This window comes from Bufo bufo, chromosome 1 (assembly GCF_905171765.1).
Source record: "Bufo bufo chromosome 1, aBufBuf1.1, whole genome shotgun sequence".
Taxonomy (NCBI): Eukaryota; Metazoa; Chordata; class Amphibia; order Anura; family Bufonidae; genus Bufo; species Bufo bufo.
In genome coordinates this window covers 141,162,784-141,190,013 of record NC_053389.1, presented here as the reverse complement: position 1 = coordinate 141,190,013, position 27,230 = coordinate 141,162,784, and the positions used below count along the sequence as shown (strand labels likewise).

Genomic DNA, 27,230 nt, shown 5'->3' with positions numbered 1-27,230 from the left:
AAAAACTGAATTTTTTTTTTTATCACTAACTTTCCCTGAATATCCCTGCCTAACCTAACCTTTCCCCTAAATACCTTGGTGGTGCTGGGGTTGCTGGCTTATGATCCCTGAACAGATGGGGGTGCTGGCTTTTCAGTCCGGGAGCCGAGGAGAGAGGAGCACTGCTGTAATTTGAAATGCCCACCCGCCCAGCCGACTAATGAGAGGCGATCTGAGGATCGCAGGATGGTGATAGGTGGTGTATTATCACACCACCAATCACCATCTTATTCCATGTTATCGGGTTCCCAGAGACCCGAATAACCCGGAAACGCAGCAAACCGCAGGTCTGAATTGACCTGCGGTTTGCTGCGATCACCGACATGGGGGGAGTCACAGGATGGCAATGATTTGAGCAGGCACCCAGTTCCGATCACCGCCCGCCGGGCGGCGGTGATCGGAACTACACATGACGTTCCGGTATATCATGTGTCCTTAAGTACCGGAACAACATGCCATACCGGTACGTCATATGTCCCAAACAGGTTAAAGGGGTTGGCCACTTTCTGGACTGTTGACCAATGTGTTTGTGAGATGACTATATGGCATTTACTAATATAGTCTTTGTTGAAATTCTGCACCATTTTCTATATTTCATGAGGTATATTACCTTGTTTACAAAGTCATTTTTGCTGTCCACACAGAGGTCCTATCCATAAGATGGCAGCTAAAGTAGGGGCATGTGACCAGGCAAATCACTTGTGATGATGTGATGCCTCCTCTATTCAGACACACTGCACTTGCTCTAAACTCTAGTGATAATCAAGCATGCTCGGCCGAACACCTGTTCGGCTCGAGCAACTCGATGCTCAGCACATGGCGGTACTCGGCCATGCTCGAGTCTCCTCCCCGCACGTTTCTTGGCTGCTCACAGCCAATAAACGTGCAGGTAAGTACTGCTCTCACTGTAATGCCAGTAGCCATGTTGGCTACTGGCATTACAGTGATTGGCTGGCCGGAACGAATCATCGGGTGATAGCACCCGATGACGCATGTTCGGCTCATTCGTAGTCAGGGAGAGCTGAGCATAGGAAGGGACAGAGTGTAGGGAGTGTAATGAAAAAAGTTTTTTGTACAAAAACATTTCAGAAACCCCAAAGTCCTTGTAAGGACTATTGTGTGTGACAGCAGCAATATATGTTTGTAGCCCAACCTGAGCTAAATTAGTCAGTGTTAGGGAGAGCTGTGCATAGGAAGGGACAGACAGTGTAGGGAGTGTAATAAGAAGATTTTTATACAAAAAAACTTTTCAGAGACCCAAAAGTCCTTTTAAGGACTATTGTGTGTGATAGCAGCAATATATAATTTTTGTGCATCCTGCGCTAAATACCGTGTAATAGGCCACTGCGGACAGTTAAATTATTTGCGCCACATCTCCTGTGTAAAGTGTGCGCATCAATAAAATATCAGTGACATCCAGTGTTCTTTTTCTGTAGTCGTGTCCGCTGAGGACAATTAAATTATCCGTGCCATATCTCATGTTTAGGGTCCATTCACACACCCGTGTGTGTTTTGCGGATCCGCATTTTGCGGACCGCACATCGCCGGCACTAATAAAATATGCCTATTCTTGTCCGCTATTGCGGACAAGAATAGGACATGTTCTATTTTTTTTGGGGATTGGAAATGCTGACCCGGAAGTGCAGGTGCGCATTTCCGATGCCGGGCCCCACATGTGACATACTTTCAAGCATATATCACATTTAAAATGAAGAAGGCGAGCAGTAAGGAACAGGGAAGTGGCCGTGATGCTGATGGTGCACGCACTGTGCCCGCTGCCAGAGCACAAGAAAAACAGTCATTCACGATACCTAGCTTCATGTCCCAGTTTCCAGGGCGGCGCAGGACACCATTCTTGAAGTCAGACCAGTGCGACCAGTTGGTCGGCTGGTTTGCAGCAGATAATGCTTCCAGTCGGTTAAGCACCACCCTGTCTTCCACCAAGTCCAGTCTCAGTAGCCAGGAGTCTGGTCAACCCAATCCTCACCCTGATCCTCTTTCCTCCCACCATGTACAGTCTGGCCAAACAAGTGATCCCACACTCGGATATTCCGAGGACCTCTTTTCATCGCCATTACTTGATTTGGCCCTCTCGCCAAGCACGCTTGAAGAGGGACATGAGGAAAGTGCGGACGACAAAAGAATAGTAGTTTGCCATATGAAAATGAGCCGGGGCGTGAACACTAGCAACCTCACCACCAACAGCATGATCCGCCACATGGCATCCAAGCACCGTAATAAGTCACACCACTGCCTCCTATTCCCTTATGTTACGTCCTGGCCAATCCCTTGTCGAAAGCGCAGGCCCGGATGCCTCCCGCCCTGCACCTGGACCTTCGCAAGCACCATCAGCGACCACATCCACTTCCGTGTCCCAGCACATCGTCCAAATGTCCTTACCCCAGGCCTTTGAACGCAAGCGAAAATACCCAGCCACCGACCCAAAGGTCATAGGACTAAATGCATTCAGCTAGGGACGCTACATTTCCCTGACGGCACACTGGGTGAATGTTGTGAAGGCTGGGAGCGAGTCATACCCTGGGATGGCACAGGTGCTACCGACGCCAAGGATTGCGCACATAAAATCTTTTACATGGTAAGCTCACCTGCAGGCCCGCACCTAAACTCTTTTACAGGGTCAGCTCACCAGCAGGCCCGCACCTAAAATCTTTTACAGGGTCAGCTCACCTGCAGGCCCTCACCTAATTATACCTAATAGGTAATTTGCAGGCATTCTGCCTTGATTGGATGTGGTAGCCGTAGCTGTTTCTCAGGCCCCCTCTCCGGAATCGAACTATGATTCCCCCGTTACCCATGGTCTACATGGTTTGGGCTGAAAATAACATAGAAAGTTGATAGGACAGACATTCGAATGGATCGTCACCCTCACGGGGACGTGCCATCATCCCCAGGTTATCTAGAGTCACCAAAGTGGAAGCAGGACCTTGCCCATAATGTTTTAGATGGTCAGATCAGCAGCCCCTTGCTCCAAATGTTTTTGACGGTCACCAGCAGGCCATCAATCATAATTTTTCAAGGCTGTGTATGAGGCCCTCCTTTATGTGTAGCAAAAGGTGTATTGGAATGCTGGTTCCTTGTGAATTTTGGCAGCCCTTTCACTTTATATACAAGTACATATACAGGAAAGAATGTTTCCTAACAATTTTTCCTCTAAAATCGATTTTTTTTCTTCGGTTTTGTGCGTATTATTGTCAGTCTGTAAAAGTGGCGTACTATTTGGACAACATCGTTCCCAGCAGCGATCTGCGAGTACAAGATCCATCCAGACATCCTCCCCATGCTGTTCCAGAACCATTTTGGTGGTGTTTCCATCAATTTCTGACCTTTTCCTATGAACCAGGCACCCTCCCCTCTTCAGAGCAGGGGGTACCTGGTTTAATGCTCGGGTTCTCCCATTGACTTCCATTATACTTGGGTTCTCGGTAAAGTGGCCAAACCCTTTAAAGTCCCTGGCAGACCAGAGGTTTGATGTTCAATCTATGTTCATGTACAACGCTGCAGCCAGTCACAGGCTCAGCAGTGACATGTCTCCAAGCAGCATGTGGCTGCTGAACCTCTGTGGTCACATGCATGGCTGCAGGTATTTACTAGCCTCAGCAGTGATGTGTTTTCAAGTAGCATGTGACCACAGAGACGCAGTGGTCATATCATGCACAGGACTACGATTGGGACATCACATTTCTGGTCTGACAGGGACTGGAGGGAATGGGGCCTGGAACCCTGGCCATTGAGTGGAGTGGCAGTGAATAAGTGAGCGGGTTTTTTTTCTTTCATTTACACACTTTCAGGAGGTCTAACTAAAATTGCCTTTAGGGCCAGACAACTCCTTTAAAGGGGTTATTCAACAATGTGTGTTAGGTTTCAAAGTGCTGTCTAAGGCCTCTTTCACACGGGCGTTGCGGAAAAAATGTGCGGGTGCGTTGCGATTTTTCAGCGCGAGTGCAAAACATTGTAATGCATTTTGCACTCGCGTGAGAAAAATCACAGAAGTTCGGGCTTGGGATCGGTGTTCTGTAGATTGTATTATTTTCCCTTATAACATGGTTATAAGGGAAAATAATAGCATTCTGAATACAGAATGCATAGTAAAACAGCGCTGGAGGGGTTAAAAAATAAATAAAAATAATGTAACTCACCTTAGTCCACTTGATCGCGTAGCCCGGCATCTCCTGCTGTCTCCTTTACTGAACAGGACCTGTGGTGAGCATTCATCAAAGGTCCTTGACCTATAATGAATGCTCACCACAGGTCCTGTTCAACAAAGGAGACAGAAGGAGATGCCGGGCTACGCGATCAAGTGAACTAAGGTGAGTTAAATTTAATTTTATTTTTTTAACCCCTTCAGCGCTATTTTACTATGCATTCTGTATTCAGAATGCTATTATTTTCCCTTATAACCATGCTATAAGGGAAAATAATAATGATCGGGTCTCCATCCCGACCGGCTCCTAGCAACTGTGCGTGAAAATCGCACCGCATCCGCACTTGCTTGCGGATGCTTGCGATTTTCACGCAACCCCATTCACTTCTATGGGGCCTGCGTTGCGTGAAAAACGCAGAATATAGAGCATGCTGCGATTTTCACGCAACGCACAAGTGATGTGTGAAAATCACCGCTCATGTGAACAGCCCCATAGAAATGAATGGGTCGGTATTCAGTGCGGGTGCAATGCGTTCACCTCACGCATTGCATCCGCGCGGAATACTCGCCCGTGTGAAAGGGGCCTAAGTTATCTGAATGCCAAAATAAAGTTTTGACTTTATAATGCTTCTCTCTTTCAGCTGCTTCTGTTCGGTCTTACTTCTCCCTTCACATACACTGGTGGCACTGATGCAGTGTCTTTTTATCTTGTCAGAGGAGGAAACTGTATAATTTTTTTTTTGCTTGCTCAGAAGTTCCTCTGACAAGCAGAAAAGCTGCTGCATTATCAGAGTTCACACTTGGAGTCCCCCAGCATCTACAGTGAAAGTAGGCATAAGGCAGAGGCAGCAGCGGCACAATTGTGGATGTGCATCCACCTGGGCACTGTTACTGAGGAGGACACAGTAAAAAAAAAAAAAACACTTGAAATGCCTCTTCAAAGGGTTCTCCACTTTCAATTCCTACTTTCTCAAAGGTTTCACAATACAGAGATACAGAGTATTTAATTTCCTAAAGAGCCATCACAAGGTAAATTAAGCGTTACTCTATTCTTACAAATAATTCGGCTGTCTGTTATATGCAGGAGAGGGCAGGTCCTCCCAAGCAAGAGATGCACTTTTTAATGCTCCACATCCCAGCCAAGAGATAAGGATCTTGAAAAGATTCAAGCAGGGCTTTACTTCAAGGTCATGCTGTCCTTGGCACCACATTCAACCCAATTTGTTTGATATTTGGATCCTGCGATCATCATGATTATAACTATATGGAGGGCAGAGATAACAGGCGAACCCTGTAAGAATCTGTGAGGGGGAATTAGTGGGAAAATGTCTGTAAGTAGTATTGGTGCGCTGGTTGTGCAGATGTGCTTTGGGAGAGGAAACACAGTATGGTAGGTGGCCCCAGGAGAGCTAAGTTATTGATCCACATCTATTTTTGTACAACCACAGTGGCACTGTCAGGTCTTCTATGTGAAGGTAGTATAGGATAGAAAAGAAGATGCTGGCACGCAGACACAAGCTGTCAATCACTCTTTGTGGGTGGGAAAAGCAGGACTCACAGCATTTCTTTTTGAGTAAGCAGGGGAAGCAGGATTCACAGGGTTTCTTTTTGAGTAAGCAGGGGAAGCAGGACTCACAGTGTTTCTTTATGAGTAAGCAGAAGAAACAGGACTCACAGTGTTTCTTTTTGAGTAAGCAGGGGAAGCAGGATTTCTTTCTGAGAAAGCAGGAGAAGCAGGACACAGGGTTTATGAGTAAACAGGAGAAGCAGGATTCACATGATTTCTTTCTGAATAAACAGGATTCACAGGATTTCTTTATGAGTAAGGCTACTTTCACACTAGCGTTCGGGGCTCCGCTTGTGAGCTCCGTTTAAAGGGTCTCACAAGCGGTCCCGAACGCATCCGTACTGCCCTAATGCATTCTCAGTGGATGCGGATCCGCTCAGAATGCATCAGTCTGGCAGCGTTCAGCCTCCGCTCCGCTCAGCAGGCGGACACCTGAACGCTGCTTGCAGCGTTCGGGTGTCCGCCTGGCTGTGCGTAGGCAAACGGATCCGTCCAGACTTACAATGTAAGTCAATGGGGACGGATCCGTTTGAATTTGACACAATATGGCTCAATCTTCAAACTGATCCGTCCCCCATTGACTTTCAATGTAAAGTCTGGACGGATCCGTCTGAAGCTACTTTCAGACTTAGAATTTTTTCTACAATATAATGCAGACGGATCCGTTCTGAACGCTAGTGTGAAAGTAGCCTAAGCAGGACAAGCAGGACTCAGTTTTTCTTTTTGAGAAATCAGGGGAAGCAGGACTCACAGGATTTCTTTATGAGTAAGCATAGAAAGAAGGACTCACTTGATTTTTCTATGAGTGGGTAGATTACTCATAGGCATATTCTCCTGGCAGTGGTTAAACAGCTTTTTACATTAAAAATCACTGAATGAAATAATGGAAAGCTATCATATGCTGCCATCCGATAGAGAGCTGACAACTCTGCTTTTCATTCGGGTGTGTCTTCCAGATAATTTGTCACTTCCTTTCTACCACAAATAAGAGAAAAACAATCTCCTCCAAAAAAACATAACACGACTATGAGATGATTGAAGCTGGAGCCAAACCTTGCCTAATTGCATCATGCTTCTGAACTGACACTGACGCCAGCATCCATACATAACCTCCACACATAATAATAATAATACAATCACAATGGCTGCATGATTGTGCACAGCCAGCATACTTTGCAGTGTGGGAACAATAAGTTTTTTGTCCAATCAATTTCAATACCATCTCTGTTGCCAAGACCAAACAATGACTTGTCTACCCAATTCTCAGTACAGAAGATGACAGAGGTATTAGGAAACCTTTCAGAAATTAGAACAAAGATCAAGAAGGGGAAGCACCATTATTGACCCCATTATAGTTTGCATTCTGATGTTATGTGAGGTTGTGAAATCTCGCTAAAATACAGCAATAATGAGAGTAATGATGACAATGATGGTGGAAGGTGCAATTCGGGGCATCGATCAGGTCTTTAAAGGGATGCCTATCTTTGCATCCATATTATTGCTCCAATGTATCTAACATAAAAAATGCTGAAACTTTACCAACAGTTTAGTTTAAAATTTCCTAACCATTTTTAGTCTACAGCTCCTGTGCAGACTTACAGTATGCGTCTCATGATTACAGACTACAAAAAAAACGGCATTTTTCCAGATAACATATTTGAGCTGCATATAATAAAAAAATAAAATGACACAGTTTATATTTCTCCTGATGAAAAAAGGCCTTATACAGCCACATCAATGAAATAATAAAAAAGTATGAAAAAAATGGAAAACATTTAGCTGGTCATCAAAAGGGGCTGTGATTCTCCACAGGATAGGTAATCACTAACTGATCTCTAGAGGTCTGACCTCTGGAAACCCTCCCTGATCCTGTGAACAAGGTTCCCATTGTCCTGATGGAGCGAAATGTTGAGCATGCACCCTGCTACTCTATCCATTCCCGATGGGACTGCCGAAGATAGCCAAGCACTGCATTTTGTTATCTCTGGCAGTCCCATAGAAAATGAATGGAGCAGTAGGGTTTATGCTCGACCACCGCTCCATCAGGATGGGCCAATGGATCTCCTGTTCTTGGGATCACTGAGGATCCCAGCAATTGGGCCCTCACCAATCAGTTATCCCCAAGAGGTGATAACTTTTAATCATGGCACAATCTCTTTAATGATCGAACATGTCTGGTCATTAAGAGGTTATCTTATTCTATGGTAATTGCTTTTCCATGGTACTAAAATCCAGAACAAGCTGATAGACAGAAGTGTGACATATAACACCTGGGGCCCAATGCAAAATCTCAAACAGTGCCTCCCATCTACCAAGGGCCATTTATAATATTGGGGTCTTGTTATTTGGCACAGGGGCCTTTGGACTCCCTCGGGCATCAGTTCCTGGGTGCAGCTAATACCCCCACAGCCCTACAGCTATACCCCTGCCCTTACATGCCAGGAGCTGCAGAGTATTTGCCCTGTTGAGAAGCTTCTCTTCTCTGCTCTTTTGATACTGTATATGCATTTACCAGTGACCAGAATTTGCCCGGCATAAAGTGTTCTTTAATAATTCCCTCTTTCTTCCTCTATTTTGTGCGTTTTACCAGGACTGAAATCCCCTAACTACTTTAAGTAGGGCCTGCGCTTCAAAAGCCATTTGCGCTGAGAACAAAATTAGTTAAATGGAACGATGAGCTGTGATTGACCTTGACAAGTGTATGGGTATAAGATGACGCTGGGGAGTGCGAGCGCCGACATGTCATTTACAGGCTTTTATATTAATGCGGATGCATAGCTGCATCTTTTTTTTTCTTGGCTTTTAAAGGCAAAACAGGCAGAGATTGTTTCCTTGTAGGACCTGACTCTGGCTATGCAGTCACTTCACTGGCTCTTTCCCTCTTGTAGAGATAATTAGAAGATGGTCTTATGTAAGAGGAAGAAAACACGCATTAACATTTACAAAGACTGAAGCCTTTCATAAGATGGTCTGATCCTGCACTCGCCTTCCCCTACTTCTTACTGACATACATTTAGAAGGTTAGTAAGTTCATATAGATGGCAAGTCGATCATGTGATCGGACTACACAGGATTTGTTACTGTTAAGACACATAGGTCTACATAGTAGCTGTATACCCAAGATGATAGTGCAGGTGTGTGTTACTCCGCTCCCTCTTTCCCTCTTTTTGCTAATCTACAAACAGTAGGAGAAGAGTAGCTTCTAAATGTTACTTAGTCTGCATATGAGATGTATGCACCAAACAGCACAATATTGTTTTTAGTTTTTTAGTTTGCAAAGTTGTTTCATGTTTTTTCCTTTTAGATGCATTAGATTGAACAATAAAAAGAAAATTGCTTGTGAAGTTGGAAATTACAACTGCTTGCATCTGCAACTATGGGGCTTTGGAGACTTTTTGCTATAGGTGTATAAGATAAAACAGTAATTATGGTGAGGATAGGCATTGGCACCATACCTTCCCTTCCAGAGGCTAACTGGGAACATAAAGTGGCCACATGTTGTAGGCGAGTCAAAATTGACAGGAGTGGCAATACAAGTAGGCAACGCCAACAGATGTGGGCTAGGACAGCGATACCATAGTGGAGCACAAAATACCGTCCCTGCAGAACCAAATAGCACAGTGCTGCACAAAATACTGCCACCCTCGCCGCAGTATGAAACTGTATCACTGTCCTGAGGATAGTGGCAAAGTTGAATTCAGGAGGGCACCTGGGAGTTCTGACCAGGTGCATAGGTACCTGATGCTCCTAGCATTAAAGTGGTTATCCGGTAATAAATATGGATGACGTGTTCCCAGGAAAGGTCACCAGTATCATATTGGGACCCAGGACCCCTGCTGATCAGCTGTTAGAAGATTCCGGCGCTCCGCGAGTGCTGCAGCCACTTCCTAGGTCATGTTATGTCACCTTACATTGGTCACATGGCCTAGTAGCAGCTCAGCCTCATTGAAGAGAATAGGGCTGGGCTGCAATACAAGTACGGCGTTGTGCTTGGGAGAGATGCCAGGAGTCGTCTGCACTCATCAGAGCTCCGGTGAGCATGGCGGCTCCCCATAACAGCTTTTTGGCGGGGGTGCAGAGACTGAGGATAGGTCATCATTATATACAACTGGATAACCCCATTAATTTATGCTGAAAGCATCAGATTGTTATGTACACAGCCAGCACCCATGAGGAGGTCTCAGGCGGCCCACTGGTCTATGGCCCCTGTTTCTTTTCATATGTTCTAAACAGTGTACAAATAACCATACAATACAGGTAATTACAAATACGGTTCAGCATGATGACCAAATAACAGTGCCATATGTTGGTCTTATGGCATACAATTGTCAAAAATAACAATGCTATACAATGGTGCCAACACCATACACCTCAATAATAATAGTACAAGTGCCTAAGTGTCAGTACCACACAGTGCTGTGCATAGCACCACACAGTGCCCGAATAATACCAATAAAATGTAGCAAAATAACAGCAGTTCTGTAAATAAGGTGATGTAAGAATATTACTATAGAATTTGTAAATAATGCTGCTATAAATTAATATTAAACTATTTTTATACTTACCAACAATTGTGATTGTAAATTCGGAGCATTTAGGCCCCACCCTCAGACATTCCCCAACCCCACCCCAGAATGTCCATTTCTGGTTGAGATGTACATTAGTCCCACCCATTTTAAGACAAGGACAGGCCCAATTTTCCAGGACGGCCTCCAAAAATTTGGGAAAATCCCAGAAAATTCTGCACAATGCAGGAATCTAGGTGCCCATTCAACCATGGTGCCATCTCCAGCAGGGAAAAGTGACCCTTTAAATTGCTTCTTGTAATAAATTACATTCAATCTCGGTTTATGACTAATGTACTGTAAACTGTTTATTATAATGGAGGACCCTTATCTTGTTGATAGAACACAATGAGCAGATTTCCTTCCAGTTGAGATTTGTTTGATTCATGGATTTGCTCTGCCCATGGTGAGAGGATGCCAAGTCTGAACAGGCCAGATGCAACATGAGAACATCACAGGACGTGTGGTTCTCCCAGCATTAAGAAAAACCTTGAGAATGCCATTGTTTCTGGTTCCCATAGCTGAACTGACTGGACATTACCATTTATAATGTTATTATTAACATCAGGAGCGGCTGAGCACTTGCCACTGAGCTCCCGCTGATGGTCAATTAATCAGCACAGTTCTTAATATAACTTGATTAGAATGATGCAGACAATTTAATAAATGAAGCCAATATTCTGTGCCAGTAACGGAGAGTACCTGATTAGAATTAGCAAGGATAAGGTAGGGCTGCATATTCTCCTGAGCGTGAGTGTTAAAGGGCAAACACGTATGTTGTTCCATTGCATCAAAAATGAAATACAAAACAATTTTGCCAATCGTTTTGACTTAAAATGACCTTGAGTTTTGTGTAGAAAGCTACTATGCAGCTACATGGCATGTCTGTAGATTAACAAGAGACAGACTAGCGTAACACATGACTATAGGATTAGCCCTTAGGATACCGTAGTTTTTTTTGTTTTTGCGTTTTCATTTTTCTTCCCCATCTTCGTTGAGCCATAACTTTTTTATATTTCCGTTCACATAGCTGCATGAGGGCTTATTTTTTGCGGGACAAGTTGTACTTTCTAGTGCAACCATTAATTATGGCATACAATCTAGTGGGAAGCGGGGGAAAAATTCCAAATGGGGTGGAATTGGAAAAAATAACTAAATTCCGCCACCATTTTACGGGTTTTGTTCGCACGGTGTTCCATTTGCAGCAAAACTGACCCATGCCCTTCATTCTCTGGGTCAGTACGATTGCAATGATATCTCATATGTATAGGTTTTTTATGTCTAAATAGTGTAAAAATAAGTTTAAACTTTGGAAAAAAACATTTTTTTTTACATCACCATATTCTGTCCCCCATAACTTTTTTTATAGTTATATCTACAGAGCTGTGTGGGGACTCATTTTTGCAGGACAATCTTTAGTTTTTATTGATACCATTTTATTGATAAATGTGACTTTTTAATCACATTTTATTAAATTTTTGGGGGTAAGAGAAGCAATGAAAAAATGGCAAATTGGCCATTTTGACCCTTTTTTTCCCTTTACGCCATTCGCCGTTTAGGAAAAATATTTTAATATTTGAATACTGTGGGTGTTTTTTGTTGCGGTGATACTTATGTTGTTTATATTTTTTGTTATTTAGGTATTTATTTTTTATTATACGGAAAGGGGGGGTGATTTAAACTTTTAGATATTTTTTTATTTTTGATGTATTTTTTAATAGTTTTGTCTGTACAGCAGACAAAATATTCGCGAAATATCACAAATTCAAATATGACCCCTGCCGCTCATCACTATTTAGTACCATCCATCTTTCCCTCATCTCTGACCAGTTTCCCAGTCCCGGCTGCTGGTATTCTTTGGGTGATGTGATGTGTTGGGTTTGCGCCAGACATAGCGTTTTCTTTGATGGCCGAAAAGTTCAATTTTAGTCTCATCAGACCAGAGAACCTTCCTCCATACATTTTGGGAGTTTCCCACATGCCTTTCTGTAAACTCACAATGTGCCTTTTTGTTTTTTGCTGAAAGCAATGGCTTTCTTTTGGCCACTCTGCCATAAAGCCCAACTCTATGGAGCGTACGGCTTATTGTCGTCCTATGTACAGATACTCCAGTCTCTGCTGTGGAACTCTGCAGCTCCTCCAGGGTTACCTTACGTCTCTGTGCTGCCTCTCTGATTAATGCCCTCCTTGCCCGGTCCTCGAGTTTTGGTGGACGGCCGTCTCTTGGCAGGTTTGCTGTTGTGCCATGTTCTTTACATTTGGTTATGATAGATTTGATGGTGCTCCTGGGGATCATCAAAGATTTGGATATTTTTTTATAACCTAACCCTGACTTCAAAACAACATCGTCCCTTACTTGTTTGGAGAGTTCCTTGGTCTTCATGGCAGTGTTTGGTTAGTGAAGCCTCTTGCTTAGGTGTTTCAGCCTCTGGGGCCTTTCAAAAAAGGTGTGTATATGTAATGACAGATCATGTGACACTTAGATTGCACACAGGTGGACATCATTTCACTAATTATGTGACTTCTGAAGGTAATTGGTTGAACCAGAGCTTTTTATGGGCTTCCTAATAAAGGGGGTGAATACATACACACATGCCAATTTTCTGTTTTCTATTTCTAAACAATAGTTTTATTTATATATTTTTCTCATTTCACTTCACCAACTTAGACTATTGTGGTTCTGATCCATCACATAAAATTCAGATTAACAAAACATTGAACTTGAGGCTGTAATGTAACAAAACACAAAAAAGTCAAGGGGGTGAATACTTTTGCAAGGCACTGTAGCTTTGGCATCCATGCTAAAATGATCTGTGAGCACTGACCAATAATTAGCTTTTCTGTCCTTTGGAAGAACAATGCAAGAATAGTTTTCATGGGGACTCTGAGGTAGAGGAGCGGCAAGAATTCTGGTAGTTCACCTTTAACCCCAGCACAAAAATAGTGAGGGGCTCAAGTTGCTTTGCTCAGTAAAATGTAATATGTGTGGGACTTAAACAAGTCTGTACAGCATAAAGAAGTAATAGACTGTATGGCAGATATGTCTGTTGGGATAAATAAGCAGCTCACAGGTTGGATTTTAACTTTTCTATTGGAAAAACAGAGGGTAAAAATAATCAAGAACAAAAAGTGGAAAACAGAAGTCTTCCAGAATTCAAAAGAGTTTGCAGTTTCTTCTGTTAAACAGTTTCAGAAGTCATCATAACTATACAGTGAATTTTCAAATCTGACATGTTCCACCAAAAGTCACTTGTCATCCTTAATACCACAGAGGATAAGTAGCATCTCTGTGTTATAGTACTTGCAGTTTTCCTAGCATAAATTCATTACTCCAGCCACACTTGTTTTTTTTTTTATGCTGGACTGAGATTCTAGATCCAGAAGACATGGATAGGAGAAACCTAGGGTCAGGCAGAGCTCAGTGTGCTATGCATTTTTCATTATGTGAAAAGGGCTTTATTTTTAATAGATTATGAGTATCTGGAATAAAAAGATTCCTCATATCTAAATAGTTCTGCGCTATTCTCTTTCCCTTATCCATCCTTATGCCAGTTTCACATGAATGCGCTCAGTCAGGAAACATGCTCCGTGTGATGGCTACATTTCCTGGACTGAACACTTCTCCTTTAGCTGAACTCACAGCATTATAATTTTTGATGATGCTATAAGTTCCTGCCAGACCCCAGGTCTACTGTACTACGCTCTCAGAATACTGTGAGTACATTAAAGTAGACTTGTGGTCAGACAGGAAATCACAGCATCATAAATCGTCATAGTGCTGTAAGTTCAGTCAAAGGAGCAGTGTTCAGTCCAGGAAATGTGCCCGTTATACAAAGGTTGGTAAGTGAACAGAACACTCATGTAAAACTGGCCTTAGGGAACAGAGTGTAATGGCCCCTTTTCATGGCTTGATGGAGCAGACGATTGTTGGGAAGGAAGCGTTCCTTGCTGACAATCGCCTGCTCATCAGAGGAGGAGAGCACTACATTCACATGCTGCGATGGGGAGGAGCGCTCACTAATGTCATCATTCATCCCATACAGAATCATTGTTTGCCGACAGCAGATCAGAATTAGACAGCACAATCTGCTGTTGGCAAATGATGATTTATATGTTCGCACCAACACTACTATGTGACACAGTGAGAGGTTTTGTCTGGGAAAACAGGTATTTTCCTCCCAGCATGTGCTGCTGGGCTGATTTACAGCCAGGTGAGGTCAAATACCGGACCAGATTTTAAATGCCGGTCCGGGTTTTGGCAGCACCTGGCTGTCCTTAAATAGGCAGCTGGGCTCAGAAGCCATGTCTCTGTGTTGGGATCTGGGAGCCTTGTGTTTGGATGAAGGCTTGCTACCTGTTTGGCGTGAAAACAGGTTGGTGCTGCTATCAGCAAGGACTCTTTGAGGCAGAATTGCCGCATGGTGTGAATTAACACCAACACCGCAAGGTGACTTTTTGTTGGATTATGACTGCTTGTTTTATCACTTGCCTAAAGTGTGAATAAAACACTGAACTGTTTGATCCAAAGAACTTGTTGTTGCCTCTATACTGCGTCTGCTAGTCCTGTCTACCAGAGAGAGTCCCCACAACTACTAAAAACGTTTCACTCATTCATTGAGTAATGAGTGGCAACTCTGCACAAGCAGATTATCACTAATGAGCGTTCATAGTGCTTATCTGCCTGTACATCAGGCAGTCTAAAGGGTCCTTGACCAGGTGGATCTCTGTCTAGCCTAAAAAACATCTGTGATTGGAGTAAACAATTAAGGGAAAGTGCAAGAGCTACTACATTGAAATGCCTTTTTACCCTCTGTGTGACTGAAGGTGGTGAATTATCTTTGGTGGTACGTGTCAGATTTCATATCTAGTGGGTACCCACAAAGTCTTCTGAAAACGGCAAGAAAAGTTGCACTGAGGCAGAAAAATTACAGGCGTTTCTAGTAGTTCCCTTTAAGGAAAATACAGAAAAAGTGAAGCATTCAGTTTGTTTTGCTCAATATAATAAAATGTGGGTAAGTGAGACCTAAACAAGTGTGTACATCAAGAAGAGGCAGTCTGTTGTATAGAAGATATCTCTGACCTGCAGGATACCATGGCCTACAGAACGTAAAACAGTACATAATAACTGGATAACTACTTACTATTGGCAAAAAATTGCAATCTCTCCTTATGTAGTTGTAAATATATATGGGATGTAGAGTAACCTGCAAATTTTAGATATTTACCTTCCCTGAACATTTTCACCCTGAGTTGAGCGGGCAGGCTTACCCTGTTTCCCCGAAAATAAGACAGTGTCTTATATTAATTTTTTCTCCCAAAGATGCGCTAGGTCTTATTTTCAGGGGATGTCTTATTTTTCCATGACACAGGGGGATCAGAGGGGAGAATCAAAATGACACAGGAGAATCTGAGGGAAGATTACAATTTTAGTACCCTTTCTTATCCTCCTGTGTCATTTTGATTCCCCCCTCTGATCCCCCTGTGTTATTTTAAGTGATCCCCCTCCCCTGTGCCAGCGGACAGTGGATTATTTAGTCTCTCCCCCCTCCCACCTTCACCAGACATCCCCCACCACTTTATCAGACATTCCCCCCCCCCCCCCCCCCCATACCTCAGTCACCCCTGTTTGTCCGTGCCGGCCAGATTCCACACAATGTGCCCGATTCCTGCCCTGCGCAACTCACTCACATTTAGACAGTGAGTCAGCCAGACTCCGTCAGGGCAGACCGAGCAGCAGGCGGCAGCTTGTCCTGGCAGTGGCGCGGGCTCTCTGATTTAAAGAGACCTCGCACCGCTTGAACAGCTCTGGCTGTGCTGCGGCCAATCAGTGAGCTGCGCGGCGGCGCCCGCCGCTACGATCGGGAGGAGTCAGATGCCTTGCAGTAACTTCTGGGACCTTATATTCCGGGGGGCCTTATTATCGGGGAGGCCTTATTTTCGGGGGGATGCCTTATATTTCAGCAAGAGGCAAAACTAGAGGTAGGTCTTATTTTCGGGGGATGTCTTATTTTCGGGGAAAGACGGTATGTACAGCTACAGAGATATGGTATGTGTTCTGACCATTCAACTGTTTCTCCCCCTAGGTTTCTGACAAGGAAAGAAGTGTAACATCCCAGAGTGGGGTTACTAAACGCTTTTACCCCACTACAATCTGCTAAGTGCATTAATATTGTCATCTGATGTGATTTCCCTTATGTCATTCATTATTGTGCAGTTGACACCATTTTAAATGTTATATTTCCTTTGTAGTATTTCAGGTCTACCAGCAGGTGGCGGCATCGTTGGTAGGCATAGTTCTAATGTTATGGCCATTCAGAATGGAACATTCCAGTTCTGTTCTGCCCCCCTGCTTAAGGGAAGTGGAGTTTCCCACGCCCTGCAGCAAGGGAGGGAAGAAACCAGTTGGATCTGGTGTGTACCAGCTATCCCTGCTAGGGGAAGGCTGTGTTGGTAGGAGCTCCCAGAAATTGGGATCCCAGACCAGGATCTGTCTCGGCTGAGACCAAAGATCACCCTTCCCAGACTGAGCCTTCAGCCTCAGCTGGTTGACAAGCAAGCAGCACCTCCAGAACTATAGATCTCCAGGACGAAACATTCCCTGTGAGCATAAGGCCTCATGCACACGACCGTTGTGTGCATCCGTGGCCGTTATTCCGTTTTCCGTGATTTTCTGCGGACCCATTGACTTTCAATGGGTCTGTTGAAAACTCGTAAAAAGCACCGTTGTTCATCTGCGGCTGTGATCCGTGTTTCCTGTCCGTCAAAAAAATAGGACCTGTCCTATTTTTTTGACTGCCAACGGTTCACGGACCCATTCAAGTCAATGGGTCCGTAAAAAAACACGGATGCACACAAGATTGGCATCCGCGTCCGTGGTCCATGGCCGTAGGCTATTTTCACACAGATGGATCCGCAGATCCGTCTGCATAAAAGCTTTTTCAGAGCTGAGTTTTCACTTAGTGAAAACTCAGATCCGACAGTATATTCTAACACAGAGGCGTTCCCATAGTGATGGGGACGCTTCAAGTTAGAATATACTACGAACTGTGTACATGACTGCCCCCTGCTGCCTGGCAGCACCCGATCTCTTACAGGGGGCTGTGATCCGCACAATTAACCCCTCAGGTGCCGCACCTGAGAGGTTAATTGTGCGTATCATAGCCCCCTGTAAGATATCAGGTGCTGCCAGGCAGGAGGGGGCAGACCCCCCTCCCCTGTATTTAACTCATTGGTAGCCAGTGCGGCCCCCTCCCTCCCCTGTATTTAACTCATTGGTGGCCAGTGCGGCCCCCCTCCCTCCCCTGTATTTAACTCATTGGTGGCCAGTGCGGCCCCCCTCCCTTCCCAATATTATATTCATTGGTGGCCAGTTCGGCCTACCCTCTCCCCCCCCCCCCACCTAATTAAAATCACCTTCCCCCATCATTGGTGGCCAGTGCGGCCTCCCCTCTCCCCCCCTAATTAAAATCCCCCCCCCCCCCATCATTGGTGGCAGCGGAGAGTTCCGATCGGAGTCCCAGTTTAATCGCTGGGGATCCGATCGGTAACCATAGCAACCAGGACGCTACTGCAGTCCTGGTTGCCATGGTTACTTAGCAATTTTTAGAAGCATTATACTTACCTGCGATGTCTGTGACCGGCCGGGCACTCATCCTACTGGTAAGTGACAGGTCTGTGCTATAGGCAATGCGCCGCACAGACCTTTCACTTACCAGTAGGAGGAGCGCACGGCCGGTCACAGACAGCGAAGGTAAGTATAATGCTTCTAGCCACCAATGATGGCGGAAGGTGATTTTAATTAGGTGGGGGGGGGGGGGGAGGGTAGGCCGCACTGGCCACCAATGAATATAATACTGGGGAGGGAGGTAGGGGGGCCGCACTGGCCACCAATGAGTTAAATACAGGGGAGGGAGCGAGAGGGGCCGCACTGGCCACCAATGAGTTAAATACAAGGGAGGGAGGGAGGGAGGGGGGCCGCACTGGCCACCAATGAGTTAAATACAGGGGAGGCGGGTCTGCTCCCTCCTGCCTGGCAGCACCTGATCTCTTACAGGGGGCTATGATATGCACAATTAACCCCTCAGCTGCCAGGCAGCAGGGGGCAGTCATGTACACAGTTCTTAGTATATTCTAACTTGAAGCGTCCCCATCACTATGAGAACGTCTCTGTGTTAGAATATACTGTCGGATCTGAGTTTTGACGATCTAACTCAAATCCGATGGTATATTCTAACATAGAGGCGTTCCTATGGTGATGGGGACGCTTCAAGTTAAAATATACCATAGGCTATGGTATATTAACTCCTGACTTTACATTGAAAGTCAATGGGGGACGGATCCATTAGCAATTGCACCATATTGTGTCAATGTCAAACGGATCCGTCCCCATTGACTTGCATTGTAAGTCAGGACGGATCCGTTTGGTTCCGCACGGCCAGGCGGACACCAAAATGACTTTTTCTTCATGTCCGTGGATCCTCCAAAAATCAAGGAAGACCCACGGAAGAAAAAACAGATACGGATCACGGACCTACGGACCCCGTTTTTGCGGACCTTAAAAAAAAACAGTCGTGTGCATGAGGCCTAACTGTGAGTAACTTATACAGAGACCAGGAGAAGCCAAACTCCTCCTCAGCTAGTCAGGCCCACACCAAGCAGAAGATAGAGCAGAAGACAGATTCCTGCCATATTCTCCAGGCATATAGTATAGAAGCAGAAGAGACATTGATCCCTGCCATACATTGCCAGAAACCTGCTGGGACCTAAGACTAATGCTGTATCTTGTATGGATTAAAGCTGCAACCAGTAAAGACAAGTTGAACTTTATTACCCATCTGGATCTCATTCCTTATTACCAAAGTTCCTCAATTACTCCTACTAACACATCTGGATCTCATTCCTTATTACCAAAGTTTCTCAATTACTCCTACTAACACTCAATTTATTGCAAGTGAGCCAGGATCCAGGAGTCCAGCCGTACCAAGGTAGGAGACACCGTTGACACTACATAGAGACATTATCCCCACTCTGGCATTCCTCACCTGGTACGTGAGTTACAACATCTTAAAGGGCCCTGCAACAGTACCCTGCGCAAACTGCAATTGGCGTCACGAACAAACCATAGACTTTTATACACTTATCCTGACCCACTGCATAATTGGCCACCGTACCACGGTCCTGCTCATTGCAGAAGCAGTCAGCATACATCCCCTAATCCAGGCATCCTCAAACTGCGGCCCTCCAGCTGATGTAAAACTACAACTCCCACAATGCCCTACTGTAGGCTGATACCTGTAGGCTATTCGGGCATGCTGGGAGTTGTAGTTTTGCAACAGCTGGAGGGCCGCAGTTTGAGGATGCCAGCCCTAATCCCACCTTCCTCTCCTCTTCATCTTCATTACGGTGTTACTCTGGATGAGTAGAGAGGGAGAGGTAGAACTCGGCTGCTAACAGGGGAAGAAGGAACTACTTTCCCCTAGTAAAAACACTTGTTGTACTGATGTATGAAGAATTAGGATGAAAAGTACACATAAATTATAAATTAGCATATAGCACTGCTATTATAGTTGTAGTGAAACACGAGTAGGGTATTTAGAGCTCTGTCTGTATCAGAAAAAAGGAGTTGTGACTGCTATAAAGAGAATAAAATTAATCAGCAGAGAATTTTTTATTTCAAAATGACCTGATGTTAAAAGGTGGAGGCTCACTTGAAGCTAAAGTTTGAATTACCTTCTGCTGGTTCAGTGTCATGTAGACCAAGCCCTTTCCATACAACGCCTCCACGCAGCCCGGTTCCTCTTTCAGAACACTATTGAAATCATATATGGCTGTTTTCTTCTGTCCCAGCTGCCAGTAACATCTGGCTCTGGCCAGTAAAGAATCCCTGGCATGTCCGCCTAACACAGATTAAGAAAAGACATAAGTACATTATCAGAAAAATGATATCTTTTTACCCCTGACATTACACGCAGCAGTGAATGTAATGTTCTCCACTAGGTCAGACAGATGTGAAAACCATTTCATCCATGTTTGCCAAAACACCTGCACCACAAGCAAGGAAAAAAAAAATCTGTATGTTTAATGCCAAGATTATTCTGCGTATGAATCCTCTCGGACATTACTACTATTACAAATGGAAAACATAATAAGATAATAGTATAATAACAGCAGCAATAATGATAACAACAACATTAGCAATAATTATAATAACAACATCATTAACATCATTAACAGTAATAATGACCATAACAAGATTTTTCATGTTCTGCTTTGGAAAGAAAAAGATGATTCCAGGAATTTACTTTTTTCTTTTTATGTGTAATGTTCTATAAATTTTTCTTCCCATTAATGTCCAAAAACAAACTCGAAAAATACAAACGGCAAACAAGCCTACTAGCACTCTCTCATTAACCCCTTCAGGACCCTGCCATTTTTCACCTTAAGGACCAGGCCATTTTTTGCAAATCTGACATATCTCACTTTATGTGGTGATTACATTGTAGGGGGGCCCTCACTGATGCCATAGGTGTATTTTTTTTTTAACCCCCCCCCCCAACCATTCGTCCGCTGTGGTTCCCCGATGATTTGGCGCGCTGTATTATAATGAGCATTAAACTCGCAACAGGGAGGAGACGCTGTCTTCTTCTGTTGGTGTCTCCTTCTCCCTGGCTGTGAGCGCGATCCAATCAGAGCAGACCGCTCACAGCCAGGGAGAAGGAATCTCGCTCCTTCTCCCTGACTTTTTGATCGCTTGGTATTACACTTTTTGTGATGTAAGGTGACAAAAAATGACTTTTTTGACAGTTTTTATAAAAAAAAATTACGGTGTTCACCTGAAGGGTTAGATAATGTGATATTTTAATAGACCGGTAAAACCTAATATGTCTACATTTTATTTTTTCACTTAACATAAAAAATGCATTTTTGAATCTTACAAGCTGAATCTTACAGGCTTCCGTAGAAGGCAAGCCCCAAAGCCTATGGAAGGCTTTGGGCTGCTTTCTCTGCCAAACCCTCCGCAAATCCCCTGCATGCCACGGTCAGCTTTGACCGCGGCATACAAGGGTTTAATACACCGTTTTTTCACCGTGTTTTCACCAATGCCGGCGTATGCAGCAGGGGCTCGGCTGTCAGTGACTGCAGGGTCCGTGCCTCTGATCAGGCAGGCGCAGCTCCGGCAGCCGCCTGATCAGCCCGCCGTACATGTACGGCGCTGGTCCTTAAATGATGTCCACCAGCGCCATACATGTACGGCGGAAGTCTTTAAGGGGTTAAAGGGCATCTGTCGGCAGACCTGTTACATGTGCACTTGGCAGCTGAAGGCATCTGCGTTGGTCCCATGTTCATATTTACCCGCATTGCTGAGAAAAATTATGTTTTAACCACCTCCCGACCGCCTAACACAGGGATGCGTCCTGCGGGCGGCCGGGTTATTCCCCATTGACGCATCGGCGCGTCATCTCGCGAGACGCGAGATTTCCTGTGAACGCGCGCTCACAGGAGCACGCATTCACAGGATCGCCAGGTAAACAAGTTGATCGACAGCCTGCCAGCGGCGATCATTCGCTGGCAGGCTGTAGATGCGATTTTTTTAACATCAGAAAAGTATATCAGATGCTGTTTTGTTAACAGCGTCTGATATACCTGCTACCTGGTCCTCTGGTGGTCCTTTTTGCTTGGATCGACCACCAGAGGACACAGGCAGCTCTGTAAGTAGCACCAAGCACCACACTACAACACCCCCCCCTTTCACTTATTAACCCCTTATTAACCCCTGATCACCCCATATAAACTCCCTGATCACCCCCCTGTCATTGATCACCCCCCGTAAGGCTCCATTCAGACGTCCGTATGTGTTTTGCGGATCCACAAAACACGGACACCGGCAATGTGCTTTCCGCATTTTGCGGATCCGCACATTGCCAGAACTATATAGAAAATGCCTTTTCTTGTCCGCAATTGCGGACAAGAATAGGACATGTTCTATATTTTTGCGGAACGGAAGTGCGGACCCGGAAGTGCAGATCCGCATTTCCGGATCCGAGAGGGACAAAGCCTGTCCCCATAGAAATGAATGGGTCCGCAATTCCGTTCCGCAAAATGCGGAACAGAATTGCGGACGTGTGAATGGGGCCTAAGGGTCCCTTATCACCGCCAGTTAGTTAGCCACTTATTAGGTAGTTAGCGCCCACCGCACCGCAGTCGCTGATTAGCGTCATCGCTGTCGCTAATCAGCACTAGTACTATATAATATCTGTAAGTGATCAAGACTGATCGCAATCAGATCTATATCAGTACATTAGGGTCACCTTAGGCTCTACAAAAAACGCAGTGTTCGCCCGATCAGGCCTGATCTTGTGCGCACACTTGCGTTCAGTCCGCCCCACCGAATGTTTTTTTTCTGATCACTGCAAAAACACAGTAAAATCGCTGCTGCGCTATGAAGATCACTTTTGAGCTTTTTGGATCTTTATTAGCGATCGCAGCTTCTTCTTTTTTTTGCACATATTTTCATCCACATTGATCGATGCGAATTAAGAAATCTGTGCCCTTCATTTTTTCTTTCAGCCCAGAGGCTAAACGAAAAAAAAAAAAATCATTACCCGTATGCTCAATATAAGGCCTCATGCACACGACCGTGCCATTTTTTGCGGTCCGCAAACCGCGGATGCGCAAAAAACGGAAGAGGCCCGTGTTGACTTCCGCAATTTGCGGAACGGAACGGGCGCCGGCAATATAAATGCCTATTCTTGTCCGCAAAGCGCGGACAAGAATAGGACATGTTATGTTTTTTTAGCGGGGCCGCGGAACGGAGCCACGGATGCGGACAGCACATGGAGTGCTGTCCGCATCTTTTGCGGCCACATTGAAATGAATGGGTCCGCATCCGAGCCGCCAAAACTGCGGCTCGGATGTGGACCCAAACAACGGTCGTGTGCATGAGGCCTAAGGAGAATAGCAGAAACTCCTAATGCTGGCCATACATGTAATGATTGTGGAGACCCTAAAATGCCAGGGCAGTACAAACACCCCACAAATGACCCCATTTTGGAAAGAAGACACCCCAAGGTATTCGCTGAGGGGCATTTTGAGTCCATGAAAGATTGAACTTTTTGTCACAAGTTAGCGGAAAGGGAGACTTTGTGAGAAAAAACTTAAATAAAATCAATTTCCGCTAACTTGTGCCAAAAAAGAAAATCTTCTATGAACTCGCCATGCCCCTCACGGAATACCTTGGGGAGTCTTCTTTCCAAAATGAGGTCACATGTGGGGTATTTATACTGCCCTGGCATTTTAGGGGCCCTAAAGCGTGAGAAGAAGTCTGGAATCCAAATGCCTAAAAATGCCCTCCTAAAAGGTACTCATTGGACTTTCGGCCTCTTTGCACATCTTGGCTGCAAAAAAGTGTCACACATGTGGTATCGCCGTACTCAGGAGAAGTAGGGCAATGTGTTTTGGGGTGTCTTTTTACATATACCCATGCTGGGTGAGAGAAATCTCTCTGTAAATTGACAACTTTGTATAAAAAAATGGGAAAAGTTGTCATTTACAGAGATATTTCTCTCACCCAGCATGGGTATATTAATAAATACACCCCAAAACACATTGCCCTACTTCTCCTGAGTACGGCTATACGACATGTGTGACACTTTTTTGCAGCCTAGGTGCGCAAAGGGGCCCAAATTCCAATGAGTACTTTTAGGATTTCACAGGGCATTTTTTACGCATTTGGATTCCAAACTACTTCTCACGCTTTGGGCCCCTAAAATACCAGGGCAGTATAAATACCTCACAAGTGACCCCATTTTGGAAAGAAGACACCCCAAGGTATTCTGTGAGGGGTATGGCGAGTTCATGTAAAATTTTATTTTTTGTCACAAGTTAGTGGAATATGAGACTTTGTAAGAGAAAAAAGAAAAATCTTTTTCCGCTAAATTGTGCCCAAAAAAAAATATTCTAGGAACTTGCCATGCCCCTCACGGAATACCTTGGGGTGTCTTCTTTCCAAATGGGGTCATTTGTGGGGTATTTATACTGCCCTCGTATTTTAGGGGCCCTAAAGCGTGAGAAGTAGTTTGGAATCCAAATGCGTAAAAAATGCCCTGTGAAATCCTAAAAGTACTCATTGGAATTTGGGCCCCTTTGTGCACCTAGGCTGCAAAAAAGTTTCACACATGTGGTATCGCCGTACTCAGGAGAAGTAGGGCAATGTGTTTTGGGTGTATTTTTACATATACCCATACTGTGTGTGAGAAATATCTCTGTAAATGACAACTTTTAAAAAAAAATTATACAAAGTTGTCAATTTACAGAGATATTTCTCTCACCCATCAAGTCCAATGAGTACTTTTAGGCTTGCTCACAATTTAGCCCCACCCAAAATGCCAGAACAGTAAACACACCCCACAAATGACCCCATTTCGGAAAGTAGACACCCCAAGGTATTCACTGAGGGGCATAGTGAGTCCGTGGGAGATTTTTTATTTTTTTTGCCAGAAGTTAGCAGAAATGGAAACTTTATTATTTTTTTTTTTTTTCTCAGAAAGTGTCATTTTCCGCTAACTTGTGAAAAAAAATTAAATCATACATGAACTCACCATGCCCCTCCGCGAATACTTTGGGGTGTCTTCTTTCTAAAATGGGGTCATTTGGGGGGTATTTATACTATCCTGGCATTCTAGCACCTCAAGAAACATGACAGGTGCTCAGAAAGTCAGAGCTGCTTCAAAATGCGGAAATTCACATTTTTGTACTATAGTTTGTAAATGCCATAACTTTTGCGCAAACCAATAAATATACACTTATTGGATTTTTTTATCAAAGACATGTAGCACAATAAATTCTGACACAAACTTGTATAGAAATGTAATTATATTTGAACAATTTAACCAGAGAAAGTTAAAAATACACTTTTTTGAGAAAATTGAGGCCTATTTTGATTAATATCGGAAAAACGAAAAATCTTAGCATCAATCAAATACCACCAAAAGAAAGCTGTATTTATGAGAAGAAAAGGATGTAAAATTCATTTGGGTGGTAAGTTGTATGACCGAGCAATAAACCGTGAAAGTAGTGTAGTGCAGAATTGTAAAAAGTGGTCTGGTCATTAAAGAGGTTTAAGCTAGGGGAGCTGAGGTGGTTAATACATGCAAATAAGCCTGTAGGAGCATTGGGGGCGTCACCATTACACCTAGAGGCTCAGCTCTCTCTGCAACTGCCGCACCCTCTGCACTTTGACAGGACCAGGTGTGATGATGTTTTCCGTTTTCCCTGCCTGTCCTTGTCAAAATGCAGAGGATGCGGCAGTTGCGAGAGAGCTGAGCCTCTAGATCAGTCATGCTCAACCTGCGGCCCTCCATCTGTTGTAAAACTCCAACTCCCACAATGCCCTGCTGTAGGCTGTTCGGGCATGCTGGGAGTTGTAGTTTTGCAACAGCTGGAGGGCCGCAGGTTGAGCATGCCTGCTCTTGATGTAACAGTAACATCCCTGTTGCTCCTAGAGACTTATTTGCATATATTGAACCTTTATTTTTCTCAGCATATTTGAACTTGGAACCAACACAGATGCCTTCAGCTGCCAAGTGCACATGCAGCATTTCAGCCAGTTTCATAGGTACAAATCTGCTGACAGATGTCCTTTAAAGGGGTTGTGTCACTTCAGCAAGTAACATTTATCATCTAGACTAGAGGAAGTTATAAGAAGACATTAACTAATATATTGGAATTGTCCATATTGCCTCCTTTGCTGGCTCGCATCCAGGGGTTATGACCACCCTGCGATCCCATCAGTGGTGGTCATTCTTGCACACTAAAGGAAAAAGCATTCACCTCTTTGGTGGCTGGGACTTTGGAAGTGCACATAGGCCGATGCTTTTTCCTATAGTGTGCAAGCACGGAGGGGAGTCGTAAACATGGAAACGAGCAGTGTATAATGTGATGGATAATGAATCCAGCCAGCAAAGGAAACAATATGGACAATCACAATACATTAGTAAGTGCCTTGTATTAACTTTCTCTACATGATAAATGCCATTTGCTCAAGTGAGAAAACCCATTTAATGGACTTCTGTCAGCAGGATTATAGCAGTAAAACAGGCTGACTTGAGACATGTGCACTGGTCAGCAGAAGCTATCTGTCTTGTTCCCATCCTTATCTGTGTCCTCATTTCAGAGAAAAATTAACTTTTAATATCTGTAAATGAGCCTCTTGGAGCAATGGGGGAGCTGCCGTTACACCTAGAGGCTCCATTTTCCCTGCAACTGTTGTGCCTTCTGCACTTTGGTTGACAGGGCCAGGCAGTGTAAATGTCATCACTCCTCTGCCCTGACTGCTCCTAAAGCCTCAAGCCTTTGCCATGCAACTTAAGTAGATGGATATGTATTCTCTATGTAGCACATACTTAGAAGCAGCAGCATGGAGCATATCATCGTTATACAGCAGTACTGAACAGTGTAGCTGTGAATCCATCACTGGGATGAGATAAAACATTACATTACTGCCATTAGTAGCCATTGTCTCTCTTTCTCTCTCTCATTCTGCAGCTTATTTATCCTTCCCTTCCCCTCTTCATTGATTTCTACTGGCAATTGTGGGGCAGGGGGTAGGAGGAAGAAAGGAGCCTGATTTGTGGAGACCGAGGTTTTTTCTCTAATAAGATATAGCACAACGTTTATTATCTTCACTTGTAGCATTGATTTCTGGAAAGTTTTTTTGTAATATGAGGTATGCTTTCAGGGAGTAATTTATCAAACAGAAATATGCCTAAATTAGCCGTATTTCTGGAGCACATTGTGGCGCAAAGATCTAAAAAAGTGGGCGTGGAATGGGGCAGGGAAGGCGGCCTGCTGGCCTGTCTTATTCATCATTTTCTACACCTGTTTAAGGCGTAAAAAATAG

General features: G+C 44.3%; 1 protein-coding gene across 1 annotated transcript in view; it reads right to left on the bottom strand.

The window, feature by feature from the left end:
• The window catches only part of TTC34 (tetratricopeptide repeat domain 34), a 176,905-nt gene that overhangs the window by 116,592 nt on the left and 33,083 nt on the right, over nucleotides 1–27,230 (bottom strand). The window contains exon 4 of the mRNA XM_040415571.1: nucleotides 20,063–20,229. Coding sequence (XP_040271505.1) covers nucleotides 20,063–20,229 — 167 coding nt within the window. The remainder of the gene's footprint in view (nucleotides 1–20,062; nucleotides 20,230–27,230) is intronic.